We start from the raw sequence: 18538 nt of genomic DNA, 5'->3' as shown, positions 1-18538 counted from the left end.
TCTGTGTTATCTTTGTCAGTGGTTCTGAACTTGTTGTGCTACCAAAATTGTGTATCATACAAAACAAAGATGTAGCTCAAATTAATCACTTATCATTATGTCACCAATTACGAAGGGAAATCTTACCAGACTGAATGTTTGATTTTCAGACCATCACTGCTGCAAATTAACCCATATTAAATGTTTTGTAAGTCGCATTTACTTTTAACTTTCATAATTCAGTTAGTGATTTTTTGAATATGAAGGCCTGCCATATAACCTATTAATGTCCATAATAGCTTGATTGCATAATAGAGAAATACACCAAACTACTAAATTTGACAGGATATGCTAATGCTTGACATCAACAACAAATGACATAAGGAGTGTTGTGTTTTCACCTCCCTTTTACAGTTTTTTTTAGGAAATTTTCATTTCCTTGAAGGAAAATTCAACAGGAAATTGACAAGAATAACAAACAAACAAACAAAAAACATTTATTTATCCATAACACTAAAACAGTGCAGATATATTATTTTCTTAATGGCACACAGAACTGATACTATCTGATACATCAAAGCATATGGACAATTATTCATTCCTACTGTCAAGTTTATCATACCTGTAGCTCTTTCTGTCCAATGTGTACCTAATTTTATCTTCCAACTCTTGCCTATACAGTGGCTACAAAAAGACATTTAGACGCTCAAATCAAACTTAACATCTGAATGTCACTGCATTAGCTAAAATATAAAATCAGTGGAATCTGCAAACAAAAATGGGTAGATATCGTCTGAGCCATTGTTTAAACAAGTGGTGTAAAGCATACTACCACTTTCCTCAACAGACATACAGTAGATGATTTTTTGTCAAATGTCTAATACTCAAATACTCTAACCATTTTTTTACACTATTGAACTTTTTGCACTATTGTATACGCAGAATATCAGATTTCAGGACTATCTATCAACTTTTAATAGATTGAATACATTGTGTTAAAATAGGTCTACTTCAGTAATATTACTAATATTACAGTGTCAGTCTGTTGTTTGCAGTAAATGCATCATCTTCCCTACCAAACACATTTGCACCAGTCCCGAGGTCAGATGTTGGGTAGATGATGGTCATGTTTGTGTCGGTTTTTATTCTTCATTTCAGGTGCTGGTGAGATGTTACTATTGGTCAGCTGGGGAAAGTATTGAGGCTGGAAAACAAAATTTCTCTCAATGAATAACCAATTAATAACCAACTAATGTTAAGTGAGCAACATATACAGTATAGCAATGTTAGAAACCCAATTTCAAATTCAGTTTTTCTCCTGCAGTTCTAAAATCTTAATATACACTTTTAATGTGTGTTGACTGTTTTTATAACTACATTTAACATCAATAAATGTTTCCCTATTCCATGCATATTATGGGCTTTTGAGTTTGACTGAGATTCTTTTGCATGGTTTTCTGTGTTAGGCTGTCCACACCCTGGAAGATTTTAAGACCAATTTTAGCAATCTGGGGAGTGGGGCCTGATTAAAAAAATCCTAAACTGTTTTGTCATTGCGATTTTTTATTTATTTATTTATTTATTTTTTATTTTTTTAACTGCTCCCAATCGAGTCGAAGCATCCCCAATCTCAAATTGTAAACATAAAACATGTTTGATATTTACGACTCTTGATTGGGCTGCCTCTGACGTGATACCCGCGATAGCCAATGAAAGAAAGCAAGCTTCACCAACCAGATGCCACGAAAGTATTGAGAAAGAATATTATTTTTTTCCCTTTGTTTTTCTTCCCGTAAAACACAACTCATGCCAGAATAATCTCGTGGTCTGGCCGAATCGTGTAGTGTGTGCATTCAGAGGATTATAATGTTAAATGTCAGTTGCAACTGTCTTTAAGTCTGTGGTCTCCACTAGTTTTAAAAGCAGTTAAGATTTGAAAATTGTCTAGTGTGTCCCAGGCCTTAGTTCAGGGGCGTAGTTGTGTCCTTCGTCCCTATTCATTGGTTGCCATGGTTTTTTGATTTGCCCTCATGTGTTATACCTGTGTCTAGTTAATTCTTGTATAGTGTTTCCCTGTGTATTTAAGCCCTGTATTTTCTTCAGTCCACTGGTTACTTATTGTTGTGTATTTAGTGGTTGTTCTGTTCTTCAGTGTTCTGTGTTTTTTAAAATAAATATCTACATTGCTATGCTTAGATCCTTTCTCACCTTTACTTTGCAACCGTTTGTAACACAGGGTAAATTAGCATGAGACCGCAATCCCATAAAAGCATGATCTACTAACATTTGACCACTTCAAACCTGTCCTTTTTTAATACTTTCCTCCCATAAATTTTGTATCTGATAGGGAAACTTGCATATGCAATAAAGCCAGCCGCATAAATAACTGTCTATGCCTTTTCATTGCTAATTTTTCACTGCGTGTCTTTAGTAGTCCTGACAGTAGTTTTTAAATGTTGAAAGAGGGTTTGTGCTGGTGCAAGCTTTTAGTAAATCTGGCCCTTAATGTGTCAAATGTAAGTTCCAATTAGTTGCATACTGTTCTTGCCTGATCATCAACATCTTTAAAGCTTTATTCAGAACATTAAACCAGTTTATTGTGAAAATAACCACACATTCTCATAGAAAAATGTTAGATTTTTAGGATTTTATCATAAATGTGAGGAAGTTTTTCTCCTTCTAAACCTGAAGACTTTTGTGACTTAACTGAGTGTCTTAAACTTGAGTCTCAGAACTGATTTTCCATTTCTTGCTATTAAACTTATTTTTATTCAATGTAGATTCATACCGCGGGAGCTCTGCGTCTCGTGCCTTTCTCATAGCGTCTTGGGAGACGATCAGTTTCTCTGCCCCATCCCGTTCCCCCATCCTCTTGGAAGTATGGCAGCTCTAAAAGCTCTTCACATGACAACCTGCCAGATGGATCCATTACTAGACAGGACTATAAAGACATACACACACAAACACAAACATATAAATTTCTTCAGACCTTATGTACGGCATCCACCTGCATTACTACACAATTACCCTACAAATAAAAATAATGCATTGTAGTCTTTTTATTAGGGGTGCAACGGATCGTAGATGATCCATGATCTGTACGGACCAGGCCCCGCGATTCAGCACGCATGTGATTCGCGGATTAACTGTTAAGTTTAACCATCATGGAGTGAAATGTTATCATTTGCAGGTGTTTTGTCTTGCCAGTTTACACATTAAACCATGTCAGTGAAAGAGAACTGAAATCGGGACTTGCGCGCTGTTTTCTCACACACACCCACACGCAGAGAGAGCGGCACGGTTCAGACAGCGCGTGAACACCGAATTGATTCCTCTTTCACGCCTCTTTGCGCTTGAACAGACACATACACACAAAGTTATGTTAAAATACCCATTTTGGCAAGTATTCTGGTAAACACAGTCGGTTATGTCTTAAGTGAACATAAACAGCTGAGAAAGAAACCGGATGTGTGTCAGTACGTGCATTTTGCCTTAAAGACAAAGCAGCAGTGGTGTAGTCTACGTGATACGCAGGTATACACCGTATACCCACTAGGAAAAATCAAGGATTTGCGTATACCAACTTAAAAAGGCGTGCAGATATGTAAACATCGTTTTGTGACAGACCTTTCACACGTTCATTCATAAATTCACCCCGTTTGTGTTGCGAAGCACCGTCTTTTTGATAATCATGCCGTGTTTCTGTTGACGACTATTGCTATTGTGCAACACTTGTGCAGCACTGAGTGTGCAAGCTTGAAATTAACTAATGTGAATCACTAAAGGACATATGAAACGATTACACTCTTTCAGTGTTTTCGTACGTAAGCCTGCCCCTGAAGCTGCTGCAGCAGGGGATTGAATGAGAACAATGAGTGATTTCAATAAACAAAAAGTTAATATTAAGTGACTTACATTGTCTGACCATAACAATATTGCCTGATTTTGCTCTATTTTGTCAACTAAAATAGTTTCAAACAAACTCACAACTGAGCCGCTGCACATCTTCATTCAAACACAGCGTGGTTTCGTTTATGAATAAATCTGCGTTTTTAAACGAATCTAGTGAGTCAATGATTCAATTACCCATTCGTAATCACATGCTTTGTTCCTGAATGAATCAACTGTTCGAACGAATCAGTTGAGTGAATGATTCAGTGATAAAATCAGTAACTTGCTGCCACCTAATGGCAGTTTTAGTTTCATTTTTAAAGTATCATTTGTTATTTAATATTTCTATATTCAAAATGTTATATTTAAACATGAATCTCAACATGAATTGCACTCATGCCACCTCTGTAAATACCATGTCTGTAAATACCTACAAGCCACTTTTGTATTCTTCTGTGCCACCTCTGTAGTGCAAATTAATTTAATTAATACTGATTTTATTTGATCGGTAACTTATTCTTCTTTTTCCATTGTTTTAATTAGAAATTTTGAAATAAAAAGCTTATAAAAATACACTTTTGAATTTGACATAAAATATAACATACTTTGAATAAAGTTAGAAAAAAAAATGCCCCTGTAAATCACTTTAAGGAGTCCAATATTACTTCGTAATGGGAAGGCTAATTTTTGTTATTGTTCATAAGGTGCTACTGATTTTTTTTTTCTGTGCTCCTATTTTTATTTATTTATTTTAAATTAGCAGCACAAGTGGTCCTAAAAATAAAAGTAAGTGTAGAGCCCTGTTTAGTGAGTGTGGTGGTGCTTATGAGGTGCTGCTCTGGGACGGGTGAGTATGAGGCTGGGAGGGAAAAGTCACAGTATACTCACTACAAAAAACTTGACTACACCACTGCATAGCAGCCTATAAATACCTGCTTCTGTCTGCTAATCAAACAACACCACAGCTTTAACAAAGATTAATCTGTATTTAACTTGCAGTGAGAACTATTGTGTTATTTGACACTTAATTATTACATTTCTGCACCTGAGTACTACTGAATACTATACTTTATTTGTAACTGTGTTATGTTGTATTCATTTATGCTTGTAATCAGTACCGTTTCTAGGCATAGGCAAACTAGGCGGTCGCCTAGGGCGCCGCCAGCTGAAGGGGCGCCAATGAGCGCACGTACTGGCACCACATTTTAGCAGGGTTGTGATAAAGAGTGGCACGGTCACCCTGAAATATGACTGCCGCCCCCACTGGATCCCCAACATCATTGGGCTAGAGTACTGTCAATCTGATGATGCCTGTATGCCATTGGATCAGAGCGCTCTCAGTTGTTGCCTGATTGTTGCATGCTTGCATTTGGAGCGCTCATCAACGCCATTACATCAATGGGCTCTGTTAGTGCTTTGGCAAGGTAACGCTTTTTTTTCCGCCATGCAATAAAGCTAAGTTAAAAGGCCAATTTAAAATATTGGTACAGTAAATAAAGTGCACAAAATCAGTATTTTGTTTAGGAAGTATTTGTGGCAGTTGATGAATCGGGTTGCGAGATTTGTCCAAAAGGTGTGCGTTTTTGCGCCAATGCGCAAGGATCAGCGTGTCATGTAATATTCCCATATTTAACAGCCAATTAAAAAATATTGGTATAGTAAAATTCACCAATTCACAAGATCAGTACATCCTTTATTAAACCGCTTTGTGGAGCTTAATACATCCTTATGGAGGTGTTGAAATGCTGATCAATTCATTCAATTCTAACACAGCACTTAATGGGAGACGCGTCATACACATAGAGGGCAGAGCGTCACGTTATTTACAGGGGAAGTTCACGCGTAAATGAGTAGCAAAGAATTAAGTAGCTGCATTGATTACTTTTATGCCACTGATCAGGCTTTTATATGTAGTTTGGGGCAACAAAGGGTTTTATAGGTTTGACTGAAATAATAATGCAATAACTGACACTTTAAATCAATGTTTCAAGCAACAACAACAAAACAATTGAGCAAAAAACAGATAAAGACAAAATGTAGCCATTTATAGTATCTAAACATGTATCCAAATCCAAATGTAATAAAATTAATTTGTGTGATTTATGTGTAAATTATGTGCAATGTCTTAGCTACTAGGGATTGTTACATAGGGCTATATAGACATCTTGTGGTAACACAATGATATTACAGATAATAAATTGTGCAAAATGTTAATCTTATGTCAATTTACAAATAATGCATTCAGATTTGTGGAACTCTATCTCCACAAATCAGTGTCGTTACTATGACAACCAATTTGAATGTAACAAGAAACTGGTGTCTGAAAAGAATATATATATATATATATATATATATATATATATATATATATTAGTGGTGGGCATAGATTAATTTTTTTAATCTAGATTAATCTCACTGTAATCTTGGAATTAATCTAGATTAATCTAGATTAAAATGGCTCATTTGAATTCTGCCAAGTAGATCAGAATAAGTTCACTACTAGTAGTAAACAACTAGCAGTCATCAAGAATTTAATATTGATAATAACATTGAAGACATTGTATGATTATTCCTTAAAGATAAGGTTTTAATAGTTTTAGTAGTAGTAGCCTATTACGTTCTGCCCAATGTCTTCAAGTGAAACCGAACTTTTATTTTGACGGGTTGCCGTGAGGATAGTTTTTCTCAAATGAAACGCTCGAATGCTCATGAAGTGACTCTCAGAGCAGTTCTGGAGATGTTGTTCATGTATTTATGTCCTCATTTAGTGAGACGACAGACGTTAATATCGCCGCAAGCGTCACGCGGTCTTCTGTATGAGTAGTGAACAAACCCGTGCGTCTGCGCCATACATTAACACAGAGACACACAGAAGTCATATTTAAATAGACGTTTTGCGGCTTAATATATACAAATAGGAGTGGGAGTGTGCTCACTTGTGTGTGCGCTTACGTTTGTTTGTTTGTGTGTGTGTGTGTGTGTGTGTGTGTGCGAACCGGGGCGGAACTCCGCTGTGCGCGCGATACAGAGAGCGCGACCATGTAACGTAGAGACAGAAATGACTTGCCGATTTCCATTGGGAAGCTTCTTAAAAATAAATTTTCCCTGAAGCAAACCCGGCGGCTTCATAGCTGCATCCATGTTAGCACGCATACACACAGGTTCGAAGACTCGTTCTCGCCCCCTACAGTGCAATTCGGCTAGGTATACATCCGCGCTAAAATATCAAGGTGAAAGTCATCATAGCTTGCGTAGTATAGACCCAGCTCCCAACCCAACTTTGAGAATAGATTAACGGCGATATTTTTTTTATCACCCGATAAGAGTCTCACGTTAACGCCGATAACGGCCCACCACTAATATATATATATATATATATATATATATATATATATATATATATATATATATATATATATAAAATCTTGTTTTATTACTGACTTTAATAGTTAAAGGAATAGTTCAACCCAAAATGAAAATTCGGTCATTAATTACTCATACTCATGTCGTTCCAAACCAGTAAGACTTTCGTTCATCTTCGGGAAACAAATTAAGATATTTTTGATGAAATCTGAGAGCTTTCTGACTGTCCATAAAGACAGAAATGCAACTGAAATATTCCGAGACCCAGAAACATAGGGAGGGCATCGTTAAAACAGTCCGTGTGACATCAGTGGTTCAAGCGTAATTTTACGAAGCTGCCAAAATATTTTTTGTGTGCAATGAAAACAAAAATAAGAACTTTATTTAACAATTCTTTTCCTCCAAGTTACTGTCTTCCGCCATTATGGAGAGTATCACGACACACACGCCTGCTTTCCTGCACGTAAATAACACATGCATGCGGCACTGCGCCTTATTTACGAGCAGAGGAAAGCACGCGCATGCATTGTGATACTCTCCATAATGGCATAATGGGTGGGGGGGTCTAACAGCAAATTCTAAACTATCAGCTGTTTCAAAGCTGTATTACTACATGTATAACTACGGTGAACTGACAATAACTTACAAATAAATCTGTAAAATGATTATAAATCATTAAATGTTAATTTTATATATCCCAATAATACTGGAAACATTAAATCAAGTTATCATGTCAAGTTGCAAGACATGATACAAGACTCTTTTAAGGAAATCTATAGTATAATATATCTATAAATATAGACTTATTGCTGTGCCATGAATAATAAAACAAATGCTTATGTGTTTGTTTTATTACTGACTTATCTGGCTAATTGCTTTTCCACTGACTAACAGAAGTGATCAGTCAGACAGTTAATACACTGTATCTGTTGTTTACATTAATATTTTCTGCTAGGAAGGATTTATTTGTTTTACTGTTCGTTTCTATTTTTTTCTTCTTCCTGCATTTGTTTGTAAATAGAACAACGGCTTTTGGCAAGAAGAAGCTATTTGTATTGTTTGTTATATCTATAAGTGTTGAACTGTCCTGCTGTAGTTTTGATTTGAGCTATTCACATGCTACGGGCTTTAGTTTTTCTAATTATAAAGGAGTATACAGCTGCATTCACTCAAGCCTTGATCAGCCATATATTTAACTGGAGTCCGAAAGCACCAGCCCTCATGTGAAGCCCTCTCCGGGTAAAGATTTGCAAGTCTATGTGTACTTTCTTACTATACAGCCCTACTAGAGACTTGGTGGGATGGTCAGAAATTCCACTACTCAGGCACACTCACAAACATCAATGGCACTATGATAATCCTTGATAAATCTTTGAGTCAAGCCCAGTGGCGGTTTTAGGCATGGGCGAACGGGGCAGCCGCCCGGGGCGGCATTTTTTCATGACACGTGGGGGGCGGCACAAGCACTTGGAAAAAAAAAAAATCATCTGCGCCGCTAAGCGGTTTTCTATTATCTATCATATTATCTATCATATAACTGTGCGGGGAATTTGCAAATTGGCGCCCCTGCTTGTTGAGAAGGTACCGAGCACAGAAGCTGTGTGAGAAGTGGAAAGGGGAGGGGGGTGCGGCCGCGGGGGACAGTTGACCTCTCCCAAATTAGTGGGACAAGTGGGCTAAAGTCAGTCATACCCAGGGGCGCGGGAAGTGTTTTTTTCATGTGGGCAACTGTTTAATTGTTGGGAATATAAAAAAAAAAAAAAAATCGGAGTGTCTATTTAAGTGCAAATAGCTATGTTGCTGGCAGAGGCTATTTACATTAACTCCACCCACAAATGTATGATTGGGATAGTCAAATATGCAAAAGACGGTTACTAGCTCTCAGATTCAGTGGTGCAGATGGTAAAATTTGCGTTACACTTCTTTCGACACGATCGACCAGGGATCGAATCTGCCTTTTGGCGAACTTTTTTTCTCCCTTTTTAAATTTCAAATCACATCACATCAGAAAAGCATTTATTTTTTAATAAAAATGAAGGAAATAATCAAAGAGTTGAACATAAAGTATCGGGTAGGGTTAGGTTAGGTGTAGAGAGGGCTTTTGTCCCAATAAGGTGGCATCCATTTAAAAATTAGAAATAAAATAAAAAAATTACACTCAATAAGTTATTGCATACTATTTTATAATGTATTACAATGCAGAAGTGCAGATAATTACCACTATTTTTGCAATAAGTAATGTTTTTCTCTAACAATGTTTTTCGCCATGTTTTTATTTTAACATAGAATAACATATCACTAAAGAATACTGCTATTTTCACTTTATGGTTTAGTCTTGACTTCTGGTTGTGAGTGACAGTGCTGGGGGAAATCTGTTGATTGTCGAGTGCCAAATAAACACAGAGTGTTTATTATGTATATAGAGTATATTTATTTAAGTTCTGATAACTTATACTGTTTTGTGCAGAATTGTGTTTTTCATGTTGAAGGATTTGTGCAATTGAGAAATATAAGCTTGTCTTACACTTATATTGTTATAGTAAAACTGTTTGTGCAAAATTTTTTAGCAAAAAAAAACGTAAAAAAAAATTCTCGAATGGGGGGGGGATGGGCGCTCAGTGGGGGTCTCGCCCGGGGAGTAATTCAATGTAGAACCGCCACTGGTCAAGCCCAACCAAATGTGTATCTCTGATTTCCATCTAAATTTTTTCTATTTTGTTTTTCGATATTTTTTAAACTCTTCCTAAGCTGCTTGATCAATCTGCTCCAGACTCTGCACAAAGCAATTCTACACCATGCTAGAAAAAATTAATTTGATATATATTGGTATGGCATCACGCTTTTCCATAAGTTTACCTAAGTCCAAACTTTCCGCCATTTTAAGTTATTTAAAAATCCTTCTTATTCTGGGTCATTTGCCTGATTTGCAGGAAATTTGGTATCCACCAACCCGAGATGCCCCTGAAAACCAGTTTTTTTTTTTTTAAATAATTTTGATTTGTTTAATCAATGTATTGATATTAGCAAATATATTTGTGGGTATGGCCCATAATTATCACTTTTTGTGAATGCAATGTCAAAGCGTCACAAATCTTAGTATACATGGCCAACAGGAAATTCTGAGGAAACATGTCAATTGTAACAAATTCTGATGAGGGGACTTCTAAAAGCCATTTACATAAACCGTTTTATATCAAAGCCATTAATATGAATACTACTGTTGTCCACCAGAAGGAGCCAAAGGATAATTAAGAAATATGTGTATATGGTCCAATATATTAACTTGTAATTAATATGCATATCAATTATTTTTTTTAGCTTAATAGAGTTCAATATAATCAATTTGTAAAAAAATATGCGATCTACAAAATGTTACTTTAATTTGAAAAGAGACATAGCCATTGTTTCACTGTATCGGTTACATGAGCTGTTGGTGCTTAGACCCCTGTATTTTTTATGTTGTTGTCTTGGTTTTGATAGCTGTACTCATTATATTATATTCATTTACTTTCACTAATTTAATTATCACACTGATGTTATGCATTCACATGTATGCATTCAGCAGATGATTTTATCCAAAAGACTGCAGTCAATTCATAATTCCCTTGGAAACAAATTTCCTGGTATAGCCAGTGTCATTCTATTGCTAGTGTCATGCTCTAATGTTTGACAGCATTGTGAGAACACCATGTTTAAATCTAGATGTGAAGAAGTAAAGATTTTCACTGCCCCCCCGTCTGTGGAAAAGTGGCATGTGAGACTTGTATAATAAGCTTGTACTGACATCTCACCTTCATCACAGTAATAGCATGAGGATAAACCCCATGGAACCTCTTCTCTAGAGGCTCCTACAAAAACAACAAAATTAAATTTAGCTATATTCCACAACGATTTCTTTACAAGTAGGTGTGTATTTGTGTGAGTATTTGTGCTACCATGGTATCAGGCTCAGGGATGCTGACTCCACTAAAGAAGACATTGGAGCGGAACACCTGCTGATGCCTTGGGATCAAGTCACCTATCAGGGTCGAAGTTCAGAGGGTAAGAGTCAGTGTATAACTGGCTGTTTAATGAGATTTAGACCAAACTTTAGTCATACAACTAAAATGAAATATCCTCTAAAAGTGGTGAAAGTTCAATGGATAATAATTATTATTCCCTGCATTTTGATTTAATTATGATTCAATTTTACGGTAAAATTATCACAGTCAAATGGCAGGAAAAAAAAAAATTGTAGTGACTACAACTGATAACTTTGGAAGCTCGTTTCCACCACTGAATAGTAATTGCAACTTTTTATCTCACAATTATGACTTCTTTTCTCAAAATTGCGAGTTTACTTCTCACAATTCTGACTTTTTTTCTAAGAATTTTATGATATAAATTATATTTTACATTTTTTTCTCAGATGTAAAGTCATAATTCTGAGATATAAACTTGCAATTGTAAGTCAGTCTTTGTTCTTCAGATAAAAAAGTCGCAATTACCTTTTTTTTTTTTTTATTCAATGGTGGAAACAGGCTTCCACAGATTAGATGATAACATATTTAAACAGGACAGCTCCTAATGATTAAAACTAGTGCTGTCAAATGATCAATCACGATTAATCACATCCAAAATAAAAGTTATTGTTTACGTAATCACAATTAATCACAATTTTGATTTAGTTTGAAAGCACTAATTAAAATGTTTCAAAATCGTTTGTTAATTTCCAGGTTTAAATTGGATTTTAAATTCCACATTTTAAGTGGTCTCAGACTTTTGGACCCTTTTGTAGGCTATATAACCTTTAACATTCAATCTTCCTCCTTTTTTTCTCTTTTAGTACCTAGTGTTTGTCGAATGAGGTGCAGCTGATCCACGTCAGAACATCCCGGCCAAAGAGGATTTCCAGAAAGCAGCTCAGCAAAGACACAACCGAGGGCCCAGACATCCACTGGGGGACCGTACTGAGTATCTCCGACCAAGAGCTCTGGGGCCCGGTACCATCGTGTTGCCACATAATCAGTATAATCATCACCTGGACCAGCTGTTTCAAGCACACACACACACACACACACACACACACACACACACACACAAACACATATACATATACTTTTTTACTACCACAGACTTTCTTCCATAGACTTCTATTGTTTTTATATGCAGCTTTTTATATACAATAACATAACCCTAACTCACTAACCTTAACAGAAAGCTTTCTTCATTTTTACAACTTTGTTTACTTTATACTGTTTTTACAAATGAGGACATCCTCAAAAAGAGGGTTTTGGAAGAGCTCATGTCTGTGTATAAATGTGTCCCCAAAACATAGATAGGTAGCTACACACACACACACACACACACACACACACACACATAGATTCAGAATTACATGTACTGTACATCATACAGAAAGGATTACAACATGCTGATGGATAGACCTTGTGTTAGCCTATAGTAACAATACACTGAAACCCGAGGATGATGCATGTAAGCAGATCCTGACTGGCTGACTGCACCTGTGAAGCTTCACGCTGCCCTGAAAGTGAGCTCAGGACACATGACAGCTGATATAGGTAGGAAGTATAAATAAGTCATTAATGAAGTGAAGATGCTAAATGCACATAAATGACTAGAGAGTGAGTGAGTGGGGCAAAGACACTTACTGAGGATGCGAGCAAAGCCAAAATCACATAGTTTGATCACACCGGTCTTGGTCAGAAGAATGTTCTCCGGTTTGACATCCCGGTGGATACACTGGTATAGACACACAAAGACCGACACCGTCATAGATACATACACAAAACTCCTACTATAATAAGGCACAGATTTTTTAAAGACATCTTCTTTCTAAAAAAATCATCTTAACACAGGTAATAAAACTGAGATAGCAAGAATCTAGCACAAAAAGAGCTCAATAAGAGTCCAGATTTGCAGTACTCATAAAATTATAGGCAAATAATACCTAGATGACCTATTACTTCCACTGGGATTCTGAAATATGCGTTCAATGGACAATTCACATTCCCATGAGGCAACAGGAGAGGACTTGTAAATGCACAAAAGTGGCACAACTGACAATGCCAAGATGGCAGTTGTAGGTTGTTTGGATTGCATTATATTGCACATATCCATACTTAGTAAGCTCTTCATCAAATGTAAAGGGCCATTCACATAGAATGCATTTTTTTCCATTACACTGAGCTACTTTTCCATTGTTTTTCTATGTAAACAAGCACTTGATGGATGTGTTTGCACCATCTTGCCCATGACACAGCATTCTAAAAACATAATGCTTAAGTTAAAATAATTTTGACTTAAAAAAAAAAAAAAAAAAATTGTCTCTATACATGCATTTTCCCATTTTTCTCATTTCACGTTTTTATGGTTATTTTTACCGCCACTGTCCACAAACCCCAGTGTTCAGCACTAATGATGAACTCACATACAGTACATTACTGGCCACTGTTTCAGTATGTCAAATGCAAAACACATTTCTGTGGATATATTGAATGGTTATTCTGAGCCATAATGAATATCAAAATGTGACATTCATTGATATTGATATTCCTTTGATACACATTGCTATCAAGTGAATATCAAAATTTGACTTATGCTTCCATAATCGAGATAATTAATAAACACAGGTGGAAATGAATGAACTAATCAGATCACAGGAAAACTAGGTCATAGGCAGGTTGAACAGAAACACAGGGAAATCTAAACCAAAACAGAACACAACCGTGACATATCGCCCCCCTCCCGGAAAGGCGCCTCCTCGCGCCGACAAACAGTCCAACAGAGGAGGGAGGGTGGGGGCTCTGGATGAAGGGCGTAGAGCAGGAGGAAAGAAGGGACTGTGAGAAGGTGATGGCGGGAGGAACCATGGAGGAGAAGATGGAGGGAGGAGCCAGGAGCAGGAGGGGCCAGATGTTGGTCCAGAGATCAGCCAGGATGAGGCCCCAGGGCAGAGTCGACGGAGGAGCAATGGTGGAGAAGGACTTGACAACACCCTGGGGATGACTGACAAAAACGGAGCAGATGGAAAAGGAGCACTGAATTGAGTCGAGCAGATGGAGAGCCAGGGCGACACAGAGGATCTAGAGGGCCAAGGCGGAGCTGAAGGCCCAGGCGACCGAGGCAGAGATGGGGATCCGGAAGACCACAGCAGAGCTGGATGACGGGTCATGGTAGAGAAGAGGGAGCCAGGAGCCAAGGTGGAGCTGATGGGTTGAAGGGCCAAGGCGGAGTCCAGGACTCGGAGGTTGGAGGCGGAGACAGGGGATCCTCACGCCTAGGCAGAGCTGGAGACTGGAAGTCCTGAGGCGGATCAGAGCGCCGAGATGTGCTTACTGAGGGTGAGCTGAGGGACTGACAGGCACCAGCAGAGATAGGTCCGAGTAACTGGCTGTTTTTAAAGGATGCAGGAGAGGGAGGCTGGGTGGGAGCTTAGGAGACACAGGAGAGCTGGACGGAAGCAGCGCAGACTCAGGAGACGGAGACTCAATAGAGATGGACGGAACCAGCGGAGACTCAGGAGAGCTGGACGGAACCCGGCAGAGACTCAGGAGACTCAGGAGAGCTGGACTGAACCAATGGAGACTCAAGAGACACAGGAGAGCTGGACAGAATCAGCGGAGACACAGTAGAGCTGGACGGAACCAGCAGAGACTCAGGAGACATAGGAGATTCTGGAGGTTCAGGGGAACTGAGAACAACCTCTCCAAACCAGTCTATTAAGTCCTCTTGAAAAATGTCCATTAGTTTCTCATAATAGCTTGTGGGCAGGGCCCCTCAATCTCCACCAGTACTCTCTCTTGGGCGGGCGATGTTGCCGGCTCACACACCTGTTCAGACACGTCTAGAGGCTCAGGCGTGGTTTTATGCGCTGGCAACTCACCAGCACCCCACTCCACAAACGTGTCGAAATCCTCTTTTGGACCATTCACTGGGAGGCATGCCTTACACCGCTCACTCAGTCTGGTGCAGTAAAAAACGCAAAGCGAGCAGTCAAGGAAGTGAGTAAGGCACGCCAGATCTAAAATGTCCCTGGTGTGGTCCTCCAGTGGACGGTCTTTCTACTCCAGGCAAAGGAGTTGGATGGCTGGCAGATCCATTCCGGGAGAGGGGAGAGAAACTAAATCAAAAAGCCAAAATGAAAGTAAACGCCACGTGTATATATAAACTTTTGAGTTCCGGTATTCTGTCACGTATAACTATGGAAAGCACACAACGCAGGAGTAGAAATAAACAAAGTCATAAACAAAGTCCTTTTAATAATAAATCCACAGGCAGGAGATAAACACAATATCAACATCAATACCGGAACTAAGGAACAAGGGCAAAACACAGGGCTTAAATAATAGGAGACAAACAAGATAATTAATAAACACAGGTGGAAACGAATGAACTAATCAGAACACAGGAAAACTAGGTCACAGGCAGGTTGAACAGAAACACAGAGAAATCTAAACCAAAACAGAACATAACCGTGACACAGAGATTGGTGGCAGCGAGTTGTTGATAGATTTCAGTGATTCAAGTGGAGGGAAAACTTCAGAAATTTTAATGTAGTTCATTTTTGAAGCACTTTTGTCTTTGGTGCACTTGGTGAAATACATGCGATTAAAATGTTTATATGTCTGTTCATTGAAATCAGCATACACCACATGTTTTATTACAATTATGGTTACTGAGAGCATTTTGATGCACTGATTTAGTAGCCGGGTTTCCATCCAAAGTTGTGAAATTAACTTATGCGCAAATTTGGAACATCGCATAAAACATTTGCGAACGAGCACCGTTTCCATCCAACGAGTCAAAGAGAACAAAATTGTCACTTCCTGGTAAACTGGCACGAAATAGCCTATAGAAAACTAGGATAAGCTACTGAATATAATAACTTTCATATATGAAAAATTAATTGCGCCTCAGAGCGAGTAGACGAAATACAATAAATACTGCCATTGCTTTCGGAGGTGAATGCTGCTGTTTGGGAACACAGTTGTGTAAGACAATTATACAGAAATACTTTGATGTCAGACTTTTCTCAGGCATTTCAGAACAACCATAACAACATTTCAGATGCTGTGAACGAGATCAGTCCGCTGCTAGTCAAGTTATTCCGTCTCATAGCGCAAAGTCACATGACTTTTTTGATGTGCTTGGAGGAATTTATTCGAAAAATGCATTTCCATCTCCCATTATTCGCAATAATACCTTTTTCGCACAAGTCAAAAACCACCTCAAGCGAGTGTAAAAACCTTTTTGCGAATTAAAGGATTTTTATTCGAAATTTGGCATTTCCATCACTCGTTTCTCATGTGATGCTTCAAAATGCGTATTAAAACAGGGTGATGGAAACCCAGCTAGTGACTCCTTCATTACTCACCTGCTGTGAGTAATACCTGCTGTATGTCATGAGATTAACAAACTTATTCCAAGACATTTGTTTATTGTTAGTTGTCTCCTTCTCATTCCAAAAATGAGGTTCTTCAATAGTGTGACTTTTGACAGTTGTCTGTGGCATTCATAAGTGACACACACTGGTAGACAGGAAAAGAGAGGCTGGACATACTGACATTGTGTTTGTGACAGAAGTTCACAGCCTGTAGAGTTTGCCACACAATACTCTTGAGTTGTGCCTCAGGAACCCTAAAGAGAAAAAAGGACAAATGTTAATATCAAGCCTCATTGATTCTGCTAACTACAGATTAGCAGGATCTAACATTTTTGGCATAGCTAGCAGGATCTACCAACAGTTCTCTAAATATCAGTGCAGCTCCCATATATCTGCAGTAACCATGGGCCTGTAGTCACTGGCAACCAGTTTCTTTGTTTTGAGAAGCAGCTAAGGTTACGACTGAAAGGCCTTCTGGGAAAGAGAGAGAATGCTGGGCAGCCACAGCCTTTGTGGTCAGACCAGTTTAGGAGCTCTAAAAAACAACAGCTAGATACAGTCCATAGAAGTCCGCATGAAATAACATTCAAATCAAGAAATCCATCAAGGAGATTGCATTGTGAAAAGTGGGCATTTCTAGTCGTAGGAGAGGAGGGGCTGAAAAGAAAGTTGTTTCTAGGGTGAGACAAGTTATTACATTTGAATGGAAGATTACAGAGGCAAACATTTTTGCAAGAAGAGTAGAAAGCAAATAAATAGGGTCAGTTTTAATATCATGGTGATTTTAGTGATAACAGTATATAAACACAATATAGTTAGGGCTTTTGAGTGATTACATTTTTTTTTAAATTTAATTTAATTTATTATAATATAATTAATTATTTATAATTTATAATTATAAATTAATTACATGATGTGTCGATTAATCTAATGAATCACAAATTAATTGCACGTAACTTTTGGCTGAGAAATTACCCCCAAAAGATATTTTTAAATCATTAATCTGTTGAAGGAAAAAAAAAAAAAAAACACTGAATAGACACTACAAAAAAAAAGGAGCTTTAGAAATATTTATATTTTAATTATATTCTACTGTGGATATTGATAGGGGCTGTGAGTCATTATTCATTATTTGGGAGTCCCATTATTTATGTTAAAAGTATATTTAAAAAAAAGGAAATGTGACTGACCCTCTGGGGTGTTTGTCCAGTTCGTTTAGAACAGTTTGCTCACAGAACTCAAAGACTAGATGAAGACGTCTCTTTCTCCTGAAGACCTCAAGCAAGTTCACCAGATTCACATGCTTCAGCTGCTACATGGATACAAATGAAAATGTTTATGTATAAGCGTGCAAATGTTTGGGGGATTTGCAATAAGTAAGCATACCATCTCCATATACCTTCAGCATGCGGATTTCTCTTAGTGCGATCTTCTTGATGACCGGGTCATCCTCAGACTCAACAAATTTTTTAATGGCCACTATCTGACCAGTGTCCCTGTGTCTGCATTTGAACACCACTCCGTATGAGCCCTCGCCGATCTTAGCCAGTTTCTCATACTTATCCATCTCACAGAGAACATGAAGAGTTACATACTGCAAACAAACAAACACACAAAGTTATACTGTATGGTGTGGAACAACTAAAAGGTCAAAAATGAATTAAAGTTTAAGGAGAAACACTACATGGCCAAAAATTTAGACACCTGAACACTACTTCCACACATGCTATTCATTTCAAAATCCACGGCCATTAATAGGGAGTTTGCTACAATAACAGCTCCATTCTTTCAGAAAAATAAAGATGTTGGAACTTGGCTGATTTGCTCTCATTCAGACAAAAGAGCATAAGTAGGTCAGATGCTGCTGTTAGACTATTTCTATATGAACCTCAGTCTGTGCACAAGGGCATTCAATGTCAT

At 37.8% G+C, this 18538-nt stretch overlaps 1 protein-coding gene across 2 annotated transcripts in view; it reads right to left on the bottom strand.

Annotated features, from left to right (window-relative positions):
* Positions 1–460: 460 nt before the first annotated feature.
* LOC131554023 (cyclin-dependent kinase-like 1) overlaps positions 461–18538 on the bottom strand; it is a 20054-nt gene continuing 1976 nt past the window's right edge. Inside the window, exons 2-10 of one of the 2 annotated variants that reach the window (XM_058799032.1) lie at positions 18018–18212; positions 17809–17930; positions 16800–16872; positions 12885–12975; positions 12062–12262; positions 11169–11251; positions 11025–11081; positions 2768–2920; positions 461–1183 (exon numbers count right to left, since the gene is read on the bottom strand). In XM_058799032.1, the coding sequence (XP_058655015.1) occupies positions 1082–1183; positions 2768–2920; positions 11025–11081; positions 11169–11251; positions 12062–12262; positions 12885–12975; positions 16800–16872; positions 17809–17930; positions 18018–18185 (1050 nt within the window). In that variant the 5' untranslated portion in view covers positions 18186–18212 and the 3' untranslated portion in view covers positions 461–1081. The remainder of the gene's footprint in view (positions 1184–2767; positions 2921–11024; positions 11082–11168; positions 11252–12061; positions 12263–12884; positions 12976–16799; positions 16873–17808; positions 17931–18017; positions 18213–18538) is intronic. The other variant, XM_058799033.1, reaches the window with a different exon arrangement.

The sequence above is a fragment of the Onychostoma macrolepis genome, chromosome 15, assembly GCF_012432095.1.
Source record: "Onychostoma macrolepis isolate SWU-2019 chromosome 15, ASM1243209v1, whole genome shotgun sequence".
Lineage (NCBI taxonomy): Eukaryota > Metazoa > Chordata > Actinopteri > Cypriniformes > Cyprinidae > Onychostoma > Onychostoma macrolepis.
Note: the sequence above shows the minus strand (reverse complement) of the source record. Positions and strands in the feature narration are given on the sequence as shown.